This window comes from Arachis hypogaea, chromosome 6 (assembly GCF_003086295.3).
Source record: "Arachis hypogaea cultivar Tifrunner chromosome 6, arahy.Tifrunner.gnm2.J5K5, whole genome shotgun sequence".
Taxonomy (NCBI): Eukaryota; Viridiplantae; Streptophyta; class Magnoliopsida; order Fabales; family Fabaceae; genus Arachis; species Arachis hypogaea.
The window spans coordinates 116,775,627-116,789,040 of NC_092041.1; the positions used below are offsets into that span (position 1 = coordinate 116,775,627).

Here is a 13,414-nt window from a genome sequence, read left to right on the forward strand (position 1 = left end):
AGCCATTATGTTTCATCAAGCATTATATTTATAGTGAGACCATTTATACATAGATTTCCTTTGACTTTGTCCATTTTCTGTATAATTTTTTTTACCGTTGGCTACTTGTGTATTTTCTATCTTATTCAGTGTCCTAATAAGATAATCAATCATTTTTTCATATGTCTAAACTATTTGAGACGAAATTCTACTGTTTTTATAATAAGAGGCACTATTCCAACTTTCTTTCTTTCTTTTTGTCCATATGTTTGGCCGCTAAGAATAAAGAACAAGAATCTAAGAAATATTTGTAATTCAATTGCAAAATGCAACGAAATGCTTAACGAAACGAACCGTATAGGTGTCCTTGTTGTATTGCCATTCTACTATGTTATGTAGTATTTACTCTGATGCTTAGTTTGTTGTCAAAAGAGCTGTTTAACAATGTTGCTTTGAAATGCAAGATCCTGCTGAATATAAGAGAAGGGTGCAACTTCAGGCCAAACAATATCCACCTACTATTTAGCATCTTGTTTGGTTTTGTTATGTGATTTTGAAGTTTAAATTACTTTATTAGCTTTGATATGTTAAGTGAATTTAGGCTGCGTTTGTTTTTGAGAACAGGACAAGACAAGACAGTGAGAATAGGATAGGACAAGACATTGATGGTCAGAGATACAAAATTTTGTATTCTTGTATTCTGTTTGGTAATAAATTAGAACAAATTATGAAAATTCAATTTATTCTCATTTTTTTTCATTCAAAATATTTGAGATGTAAAATATAATAATAAAATATATAATTATGAAAAATTATCAAGAATTAGAAAGAAAAAATGAAAAATAAGTTGTATCTCTTGTTAGTGTCTCCGTATCCTTCCTGTCAGGATGGACACAAAATACACTAATTCAGTCTCTGGACACATTGTCTTTGTCCATGTCTTTCCTATCAAGCATGATTTTGTGTCTCTGTGTCCCTGTCTCAGTGTCCTGTCTCTATAAACAAACGCAGCCTAAAGACCTAATTAATCATTAGTTTCCTACTTTCCTACCTTAGCTTATTATCATCATGAACAGGGCCTTTAGTTGTATTTCACTATTTTGGAAACCATGCTGGGATATGAGTTACAATATGATGCTAAAGATTGTGTTTTTTGGTATTATGATGAATGAGAAATGTTTGTGACTGAATTTTTGTCACCCTAGGATGGAGTGTAGGTCATATTTAAAGTGGGAGTCACATTGGTATAATAAGGTGATAAATCTCACACAAATCTTACTCCTTTTGCGTATTAAGTGTCTCTTTTTAGTTGTGTACAACTATTAAAATAATTATTAAAAATATAAATAATTAAAAGAGAAAGACTCAAATATGCTTAATACTATTTTCTCTTATATTGATTTTTTAGGCTTTTAGCGTTCTCTTTCTATTTTGATTGTAGAGGGTATAATAAGTAAAAATTAATTAATGACTTTTTGAAATTAAAAAGCAATACTTAATTTGTAACAAAAAATAAAAATAAAAAGAGTCACTTAATATGAAACAAAAAGAGTAAAAAAAAAACTTGAGTTATTCTATTGCCGATCAAAAAATTGAGGTATTCTATTACCTATCAACAAATTATGTTATAGTGTACATACTAAATAGGAATTTAAAAATGTTTGGTAACAAAAAAATTAATAAAAAATAGTAGAATTTATTTTATTTAGTATTTATTAATTGTTATAATAATTAGTAAATATTAAATAAAATAATTTTTTTTTTTAATGTGAGGTGAAACTGTTTCACACATAATATGATAATATTATTTTTTTTCTTAAAAAAATAAATGTGTACATGATATATACCCTCTTAAATAATGATTTTTGAAAGGTATGTACAAATTAAATGCTTTAAAAGGTTATGTTAGTGAGGGTCATGAAGATCAATTTAGAAAAGCTTGTAGGATAATTAGTTAAATATTAATATTATTTTTGAGATAGTGATTTGTGAGGCACACACGTTTGATTGCTCAAACTTTTGGTGTGGTTTCTTTATTGGACTTTGACATGTATAGCGAAGGATTGATACACTTGCATGTTTTGATTGTGTTATTAAATTTCATTAGTCAATATTTCATTTTTTTTTTTTACTAAAGATAGGAGACTCGAACCCGCAACCTCTTAATTGAGTATGGGGAGACTATGCCATTTGAGCTATAACTCATTGGTTAGTCAATATTTCATTTACCACCTAAACTTATAAATCATATTATTATTTGATTATATTGGGAAGTTCTCTATGTTTATAGCTAAATCTTTATCAAGGACAACAGAGATTCATATATGCTTTTTTTTTTTTGGTCATTTGGAAATTGTTTGAGACGATGCTGGGTACCAAATTTTGTTTTTTTATTTTTTTTTTTATAAATTTCTGTATCATTAGGTACCAAATTATCCGAACCGAACCAATCCGTTTTTAATCGATTTGGTTTGGTTCGGGTATATACATTAAAAAAATGTAAATTCAAACCAAACCGAACCAATTATAATTCAATTTGATCGATTCTAATTTCACCCTAAACTTGAACCAACGCAACCCGTGTTTACCTCTATTGTTATTAAAATCGGATCGGACCGAACTGACCGATTCGACTGAAAAACCAATGAATCGGATTCTAGACCGGTCCAATGATCAAACCACATAAGGCAATGAAGCGGTGCAAACCGGTCAAATTTGGGGTGAACCGGTCAAAACCGATAAGGCCGGTTCGACCGAACCGATTGAGTTTCAAAATTTTTTCAAAATGTGGAAGATAGGGTTCGAACCCCCTCATGATGGAAAAAAATGATACTCACAACCACCAGGCTATTAAACTTATTATTAATATATATACAAATTAATATATATAAATATCTTTTACCAAGTAATTTACTTCTATTTAATTTATTTTAATTTTAGTTATAAACTCATTCATTCTTAAATTAATTATATTTTTGTTTAACAATAATTATAAACTCACTTGTTTTTTTATAATTATATAATATCTATTAACATTATTTTTCAATAAATACTTGTAGTATATAATAGTATAATAGATATAAACTAATTAATAAATTATTGAAATTCAAAAATAATAGTTATTTTAATATAAAAATAAAATAAAAATATTTATGATAGAATAAAATTAACAAAATACTTATTGTTCCTATTTCATATTGTTTTAGAATAACTAGATATTTTTAAAACGTTAGTGAAAATATGTATTTTAAATTTTAATTTTAAATTTTTTACTATGTTTTGTTTTTTATTTACATAAGATCGGGTCAATCGGTTCAACCAGTGATCTACCGGTTGAACCAATGACCCAGTGATCCAGTGACTTGATCATCGATTCGATTCTGACAACTATGCTCACTCCTAAATTATGATATAAGGTGGATTGGTTAATAGCATGAGCATAATTAAAATTTTGGCATGATCTCTTTCATATTTATTATATGTCTCTTTAGTTGGTGATATTTTAGTTTATTGTCATGATATAATGGTAGTTTAATTGTATGATTGGATCCTTTTTATTTGATTGGATTTTTTCTATGACAATGTTAAAATAGGTAGTTTCATTAGTTGTTTTTTTTTTATGTTTGGGTCGATTTTATTCTGAACAACCTACAAAAATATTGGTTTTAACAAATTAATAATATTATGTTCAATTATTTAAGGAGACCAAATTATTATTTATGGATCAATATAAAACTGGTGAAGCGGATCAAAACGTTTATGTTACATAATGTTCAAATGATATATATTTAATAATTTGAATGAGCTTTTACTACATTATTATTATTAAATTATATATTATTATATTGTTATACCTATTATAATTAAGTATTTACTAATCAAATAAAAAAAATACCTTTTAAATAGTTACATAGATATAAGAATTTGATTAGATATTTTCATTTTATTAAAAATAAATTCTAATTTTTCAGTAAAAACACAAAAACTTGCATTATAGTAAAATTATAATTTCTAGACAAGTCATTTTATTATCTTAAAAAAATAATTTATTTATAGAATAATCTTACAAAATTAACAATAATTTTTATGAAAATAATTTACTAGTAAAATGAAAACTAATTAGTTAATCATCATGAAATTTAATTTCAGCATAAATTTATAATTAAATATATTTTTACAACTTAATTTAAAATGTGTTAGAGAAAGAATTTAGTAACTAAAAATACAAGTCATTGAAAATAAAACAAAACTCATCAAGAAAAGAGTTACTAATGTTTTCTCTGCAACTAAGATTTTAAAAGAAGCACGGAAAACACATAAACAACGCCAAGCAGAACCTAAAGAAGCACATCCTATGGAGACGGAGGCCGAGAAACATTCTGGCCGCCGCTAAGAAGCACGCAAAGCTGAAGAATTTTTTTTATTTAACTGTATAATATTATAGTCAAAGTCTGTGTAATCCGCAAATATTTTTTTTTATTTAACTGAGTAATCAGAACTCAAAAGTAGTGTAAACTGCAACAATACCCTGGCCTAGAGCGCGAATGCGATTTTTGGCGCTCGCTTGGAAGGTTCCTGCAACGGAGTTTCGGATACCTCTTCAGGTTCCTACAACGGAGTTTCATTTACGACTTCAGCTTCGTCTTCGCCCTCCATAGGTGGGTCCTCGGAGTGTGGGGTTTCCTCCGGGTGACTCTCCCGGCGCATTCGGCGGAGCTGCTTCTGTGCTATCTGAAGCTTCCTCTTCATTCTTAAATACGACTTGTGAGGTCCACTAACCGGAAACTTCTTCCATTGACGGGCCATCCATACCAGACCAAAAAAATGTTTCTTGTATGTAAGTTCGTCCGTATGGACAATTTCTCGGCTCAAAAACCTTCGGACCCAATGTGGTGGGAAGAACTCGGTTAGCAAATAGTAAAGAGCCGTAAAAATAGTTGTCATGCATTATTAATAAAATGTTTAATTGTCAAGAATATATTTGATATAAATAAAAAACTTTTGAAATAAAATTAAAATAAAAAATATACTTTATCCATTTATTTAAAACTCAATTAGCATTTTAGAACGTTCAAATTTTATTATAAGATATCAATTATTAGTATAAGTTGGGCCATGCCCATATGCACCATATAATAATATATTATCTACTCCAAAATATGACAATGGTTCTATTATGCATTCACATGATTAGTTATAAATGGAAAATAAATAGAACCTTGAACGTGAACTGTCTTATAAAATCTAAAAAGAAATAAGAAATTGTTCTTTAGACCAACCATGATTGATGAAAGCTATTTCTTAGCTACCTCAGCAACAATTATATATCTTTGTTTTGTTTCTTGTTTAATTTGCCATTTTTTTTTCAGGCCTGCCCCTGATATATATATGAATTTTTTTTTTATTTGGACGGCATTGTGCTTTTATTATTAATAATTTATTTTATTAACAAAAAATATCTAGCAACATGCATCTTTTTCCCTTATTATTGCTATTATTTTTTTTTTACCTTGGTGCCTTTTTGGCAATAATCATGCCCATGAACCAACAGAGAATGTTCCTATAAAGTTAAAAGAAAAGGACTGAACCGAGAATATAATATATTTAATTATTTATCCAATACAAAATTTACATAGTCATGAAAATATTCTCTTCCAAAAGGTGAAGCTATATATATATGCTAAGGCACCAAGGAAAAAAAATGTACATGACTACTTAGTCAAAGTTAAAGGCTCCACAAAAATTAATGATAAAAAAGAAGTGTCACAACTACCAATTGTGGCATGTATATGAAGCTCTTTAGATGATGATATTACAAAAAAAACATAAGTTGTAAAAAATTAGAGTCTATGAAACTATGTTAGGAGATTTTCCAGAATCATCCAAGACTATTTCAAATAGATCAGCCTCAGATTCCTCGTCAAAATCAAAGGCTACATGATTTGGAATAATATTCCCTTTGGGTGTAGATTTACCATTATGCCACTGAGAATCAATCCTTCCCATGGAGAAGAGTTCCTTGCTATCATCATAGCCCAATTTTGCATTATGGGAATTTACAATTGGGCCCATGAAACATGGATTTGGTGTCCTATGTGCATTAGCAGGTTCATATTTGAACGAACTTTGTCCAAAATTAATCAAAACTATAATGTCTATATTTGAAGCCAATGTTGGATATAGTGGAGTGCTAAATTCATCTGATTGGCAATGGATTTCATGAACCAATTCTGAATTTAATGTGAAGAACACCTGTTTTTGCCTTGGATCAAATCCACAACCAATTACTTTCTCACTTCCTATCATCCATTCTTCTTCTTCTTCCTTCTTGGACTCAGTTACTAGTTTCATTCCTGTACAAATGGTTATTTTGTAAGTACATGCATTTGAAAAAAAAAATAGAATAAGAAAATTTCTTAAAATTATAAGATAAACAATGAAAATGAACACCAACAACATACATAAAACTTTTAGTGGTTAGCCATGAGGATGTCCAATGAGAGAGAGACACATTAATAATTATATTTAATATTATTCGCATAATAATTTATTTTGAATTGAAAAATAAAAATAAAAATTAAATTCTAAATTTTCTAGTCATACAAATTATGATATCATATTATTTTTTTAAATTAAACTGTTAAATAAAAATATATAAAAGTGTTGAATTAATAGTATAGTGTTTGTTATGATGCCTAAAAGATATTGTCTAATTACTAAAATACGTTAAATAATTAATTTTAAATTTAAAAATATAAAATTAAAAGATTTTAAATATTTTAAAATTATTATAAAAAATAGTTTAAGCAAAAATTAGACGCTAAACAAGATGCACCATAGAATTGGCTTAATAGTACACTAAGGCAAGAAAAAGTGCTTACTTACAAATATCATCAATTTTCTTATAAATAGTATGGAAAACATTTCAACTGCGCCAGTTGTTTTAACCGTTGATTTCAATTAATATATATTATATATATTTTTTATAATTCAGATCAACGGTTAAAATAACTGATGCACCGATACTACCCTTGAAATGTTTCCAATAGGATACTACTTATAATAGAGTTATAGTGTATGGCAATGTATTATTGTATTATAGTGTGAAACACTTCATGGTGGGCCTTTTCATAAGATTTGATATTTTGGGTGAGAAAATAAGAGATATGTCTTTAGCTGGCCTATCCTATTCTAACAAATCAACACAAAACACAAACTTTTATGATTTTGTGACTTGTGAACATGTAATGTAACAGATTGACATAGAAAGATGATAGAGAATTCAATTAACCTTCTTTTTCTCTTGACATTTCTAGGGTATCAAATCAAACATTTAAAGAGTTAAAAAAAATTGCCAAATATATGCTAATGTTCATGGAGTTAAAAAAGAACATTGAAAACAAATTTGCTAGATACTCTTATAAATATGTCTATACATAAAAATAACATTAAAAACTGTTAGATCATTTGACATGTTTGACTGAATATGTTTAATTAAATAATTATGAACTGTTGTCGATCAATTAAACATATTCAGTCAAACAATCTAACGGTTTATAATATCATTTTCGTGTGAAGATATTTTGACAGGAGCATCTACCAATAAATTTAGTTACCATCAAGAAAAACAGAGCCATTGGAGTTGAAGCCTATGCTTCCATGGTAGCTCCCAGGAACTCTCAAAGGAACATCTCCTCCTCCTCTTGATAGCCCCAAAGAAAACATCACCAAAGATCCAATCTTTCCATTTCTACCCTCCTTGCAACATTCAACCCTCATCATTTCTTCATCAACATTGTCCAAAATACCCTTCTTACAATTCAAACCATCATCTTGAACTAAAAGCTTTGTCTTCTCACCTTCACTACTTCTCTTACAATCATCATCAAAAGAAGAAGAAGAAGAAGAACACAAGATTGTAACTTCAAAATATGCTTCTTGTGGGAATGCATAGTTTCCCAAACAAGGACCAGGTAAAGGTAGAGAAGTTCTCATAATCATCATAGAAGCAGAGTTTTTCTTCTTCAAACCAGGATTGAGCCTAATCTTCTGCATAAACTCAGATGAATCCTGACAAACTTCAAAGGTTATCTCAGGCTCAATTTCAATCCCTCTTCCATGATCATCATCATCAACAACAGCACAAGCTCCTAAAAGGGTACTTGTTGTTGATCTTGATCTTGATGATTGAATAATGTTGTAACTCTTGTGAGCCATGAAATTAAATCTTGACCATCCATTTTCAACAGCATCAGCAGCAAGATATGGATGATCTTCCCAACTGAACAATGTTCTTGTTTTTTCCGAACCTTCAAAATAAACAAACAGATACTATATAGTATACGGGTAATACTAGGGAGACAAAAAAAAAGTCAGAACTTGGCTTATTTAGCATTCATTAATTGTCGCAACAATTAATGAATGCTAAATAAGGCAACTTATGGCTGTTTTTGGCTGATTTTCTTCGGTTACCAAACATTTTCCGTAGTATACTATGAAATAATGCACTATTAGGAATAATTAAAATAACAAACTACTACCTACTTACCATGAAAAACATAGAATTTGCTGCTATTGTTCTTGTGATCATCATCAATTCCAGCTTGATTAATGGTCTCCATTCTAGTGAAACTCTTTGGTTCAACAACAAAGTTTCTATGATGATCTTTTCTTTGATGACACCAACGCCAAATGAAAACCATGAAAAGGGTTGAAACACACCCCAAAGATGCTCCTAAAACCGCCACATGTATCCATTGGATCATATCTTATTTTCTTCACTTTTCAATATCTTAATATGCATATAGAATATAGTTCTTATTGCATATAAAAAGGAAGAAATTAAAAAAGCATGAATGAAGGAAGGGGCAATGGAGTATGGTGAAAGGTGGACCAAAGAAATGGTTTCAATCAATCAAAGCATGGATATGGTGCCAAAGGAGGTGTTACCAAACAAAACATTCAAAGTGCCACATAACATAAGCTTTGAGTTTTTTTTTTTTTTTTTTTCTCTTGGAGTATGAATGAAACCATACAATATTAGTTTAATTGAATTTTGGAACCGACAAAACACTCCTCATTAATAAGCAATGAACGCGTTTCTTTCTTAATTTATATATCTTTTTGTACTTTTTTTTTTCAAAGGAGAGAGAAAATTCAATAAGGACTAATTAGAGTTATTATGTGCTTTCTCTCCATTGCAAGCATTGCCAAGAGTTTATGTAACCTAAGATAGTGGCCCAATTCTAACTACTAGATCTGAACTTTTTATTCATATTAAGCATAAAAGAAATTTTGATGTATTTTGTAGGAATTTTTTCTGAAATGAAATGGAAAAAAAAAATTATTATGTCCCAAAACAAATTAAAACCGTTTTATTTATCAAAATATTTTTTCTTTTTATTTTTTTAGTGTTGGAGTATAATTGATGTGTACCTCAAATTCTCCAATTTTGATTAAAATTGGTAAAATGAGGAACACGAAATCCAATCTTAGCTTGGATCGACCTCACCTAATTCGATTTTAGATCTAATATTTTTTTTTTATCTAAAATCCATTTAAGGGTAGGGTCTGGTCTCTCGTCAAGTTGGTTGCTGCACATACAAAACGAAATTCAAATCTCAGGTACTTGCAGACGAATGAACTGACCATTCAACCAACTCAAGTTGATTTCAATTGACTTTATCTAAAATGATATCATCCTTCTTTCTATTTACTATTAACCAGTGCAAATGTCTAAAATACCCCCTCTTATCAATTTATTATAATAGAGATTTAAGTTCATTTTTAAATGTTCTGAAATTTGTCTATCTATATTATTTAGAATTTCGATAATAAGATGGGAATATAAGAAAAGGAACATTTAAAAAAAAAAAAAGCTGTGAGATGCTTTTTGTTGATGATGCGTTGTTGTTAGCATTACAGTTATAGCAAAGTTCCAAATGGAAAATGGGATGCTTTTTTCTTGAGTTCTATGCTTCCTTGTATAACGGGCAATTTAGGGGTCAAACTATTCCCTGCACAATCAGAAAAAAGTAGCAATCAAAATTTAGGATCTGAAAGTTGATAAGGGACCATTGAACTTTGGAATACCACAAAGATGGATACTGATAAAAAGTGAATCCAAAAGCTACAAGAATTAAGGATAAAACATGTTTTGCCCTTAGAAAGTTAATTAATCTGTTGTTGACTGATCATAATCTTATCTTAATTAATAATAATTTCTTTTTTTTTTTTTGTGGGGGACCACTTAATCACATGATTTTTCTAATGGAATTCAAAGATTATCTAACAAGGAATTCTACATAAATAAATAAGTCATATTAAAGCTAAAAGTAAAAGAGTTTTATAATGGGTATTAAATAAACAAATTTTATAAAATATAGAATAAATCCCTCTAACTTATTAACATTTTGAGTAAAGTGAGAAATAAATCTTTAAAAAATTTATATTTTGGACAGATTAACTTTTTAAAAAATAAATTATCATTAAAGTAATAATAAATAGGGTTGTCATAATCGGCCAAATCTATTGGATCAGTTCGTTTACTCATTTAAATAGACGAGTTTTGCCTCTAAAATTAAGTTCATTTAAGTTTCGGCTAAACGGGTTGAGCCCGATTAACCCGAAAAAAATGATGGGTTAAACAAGCTAACCCACAGACTAAACGGGTGGCCCGTTTATTTCTTTTTATGCTTTTTTCAAAAGAAAGTAGTACTTTTAGCCGATATCTTTTTCGATTCGTTTCGAAAATTCGACCCATTAACTAAAAAAAAAAATTGTTTGTTTAAAATTTTTGACATAAAAATGATATTTTTTGTCAAAATATTTTTCAAAAAATAAAATAAAAGAGTAAACGGGCCAGCCCATTTAACCCATCGGACTTACCATAAACGGTTCGAACTAAAAAATTATGGCATGCGAATGGTGCGAGTTTAAACTAAATGGGTCTAAATAGGTCGGGTTGGCCCGTTTGACAACCTTAATAACAAACATGAACAAATTAATTCAAATTAAGACTTTTAATCCTAATTATAGGGCTAATTTAAAGTTAATGTGTCTAGATTTACTATTCTAAAAAATTTTATTAGTATTTTTTAAGAACTAATTAACCTATCCAAAATATAATTTTGCAAAAATTTATTTATCACTTTACTCTAACATACATTTTAGTTTTCACTAAGAGGAAAGTGTAGTTTAATTTTTATATTATTTACCTTCAAATATTATTAGATTGAAGGAGTAATATTAATTGGATATTTCTTTTAAAAGATTCTTAAATATGCCATCATCCTTGCATAGGAATAGACTTACCAACATTCTATTACATTGTTATTTGCTAAGAATCTTAATTAAGTGTGAGTATCTCTGCCACTAGCACCTAAAATTGAATTACAACTTGTTCTTGTATCTAACTATCTTAAATTAGCTTCCATGTTTTAATTAATTAATCACTGATTATTGAGAATGGAAGGAGAAAAAAAAAAAACATTTCCACATGTAAATTTTGTCCATATTCAATGGAATAATGGATGTACCAGATGGCAAACTCAATGGTTAAGAGAGACACTTGTGTATGGTCATATATATATGGTGGAGCCAAATTTGCCAAAATAGGTGCATGCAAATAAATACAAAATTATATTAACTGTTTGGTTGTTGAATAAAAATTCAGGTGTCCCACACTTTGCTTGTGATTGATGTGAACCAAATTAAAGAGTTTCTTAGTCTTACCTAGATAGAGGTCTTGGTAATAAATACTTAAATAGACTTTACTAAGCTAAGTATTATTTAATTTAATCCGTTCATGTGGCTTAATTAATTAGTATATGTTAAATTGAGAAGTTTGGTTGATTTGGACCATAATATCTAATTTTAATCATGTAGTTTAAGTTAATTAATCCAAGAATTTAGAAACTTAATTTGAGTCAAGCTTAAGTTACATAAAATAAATAGGGTAAAGCCTGATTTAGATAAGTTATTATGAATACATCATTATTAATATTATTATGTAGTTTGACTTTTATATTATTTTTTTTTTCTGTTTACAGATTAAAATGCACAAAAGGATGAAATTAAGGTGTTTTGAATATATTAAGTACATAAATGAAAGAAAAAAAAAAGATTAATTTTTTTAAACAAATTAAAGTTGAAATCAGTGTAAAATGAAAGAAGAAAAAATATAAATACACATTTTAACCAAATAAAATATTATATTAAACTATGGAGATATTAGATGAATATTAAGTGCTTGTTTGGTTGCCATTAAATTTATAAAAAATAATATTTTTCAATAAAAAATATTTCTTTTAACTTTTAGTGTGTTTAGCAAATTTTTAATATGATCTTTTAAAAAAATATTATTAAAAAAAAGATATTTTTTCGAAAATGACGCCAAAACAAACCCTAAGTTAAGCTCTTTTTAATTGAAACAATTTAAACTATAATTCAACTTAGCTTGTTTTAATTTAATTTCCAGCCCTAATAATAAGATGATAGCCAAAGAGACTAGTATTATTAAATTAAAGTAATAATGTTTTGCAATTTTTGTAATGACTAATTTGATATTTCACTTTGTTTTAATTCTTGCATGCCCTTTTGAAAGTAATATTTGCTTAATTAATATCTTTATAATCCAGTTTATTAGTTTCATTTTGATTTTATTTATTCCAAACAACAATGAAACAAATCATCTATCAACCAAATAATTAACAATCATTCCCTGACCAATTAATCTGATGATGAAACATGATTGAGTTGCTTCTTTCCGTTTGATGCAGCTGAGAAAAGTGGACATATATATATATTGTGATTTTAATTTAATTTAAATGATTAACTAATGGCTCTATAATGCAATTATTTTTTCGTAAGATGGTGAAGTATCTTAATGGTTTGTCCAATTAGAGTTTCTTGCACGCCTTTGTTTTTTAATCCAAAGGATATAAGTTAAGGAATTATTGGTGCTTATTTTTAAGTTACAACCACGTGATGTGTGATCGATCATTGTAAATTGCAATGGTTTAAAGAAAACTAATTAAACCTTTTCTTTTTTTTTTTTTAAAGAAAAAAAAATGATGCTTTTGGAAAGGATAAGTTGCAATGTTCAAAGATTATGAATGACTTATGTGTCATCAAATTATTTTTTCAATATTTTTTAGGATGTTATAGTTTAGCGAAAGAAAATATATAGAAACTAATCATTAATTTAAGGTTTAATTATTCTGTTGGTCTTGTAGTTTCGCAAAATTTTTAATTAGGTTTTTATACTTTTTTTTTCCTTTTAATTGAGTCCTTGCACCAATTTTTTTCAATTAGCTCCCTATTGACAGTAAACGTTACAAAAAACGTTAATATTAGATAATTTGACCATTTTACCCCTCGTGTACCCCTTACAAATCAATGAGAATCAGTAGGGTTCTGAGTTCTCACTCTCTTC

At 28.3% G+C, this 13,414-nt stretch overlaps 1 protein-coding gene across 1 annotated transcript; it reads right to left on the bottom strand.

Annotated features, from left to right (window-relative positions):
* Window positions 1-5,562: 5,562 nt before the first annotated feature.
* Window positions 5,563-9,063, bottom strand: LOC112756109 (uncharacterized). Its single transcript, XM_025804547.3, has 3 exons — window positions 8,528-9,063; window positions 7,596-8,288; window positions 5,563-6,332 (listed from the first exon to the last, which is right to left on the bottom strand). The coding sequence occupies exons 1-3, from the start codon at window positions 8,742-8,744 to the stop codon at window positions 5,827-5,829; spliced, it is 1,416 nt and encodes a 471-aa protein (XP_025660332.1). The 5' UTR covers window positions 8,745-9,063; the 3' UTR covers window positions 5,563-5,826.
* Window positions 9,064-13,414: the final 4,351 nt, after the last annotated feature.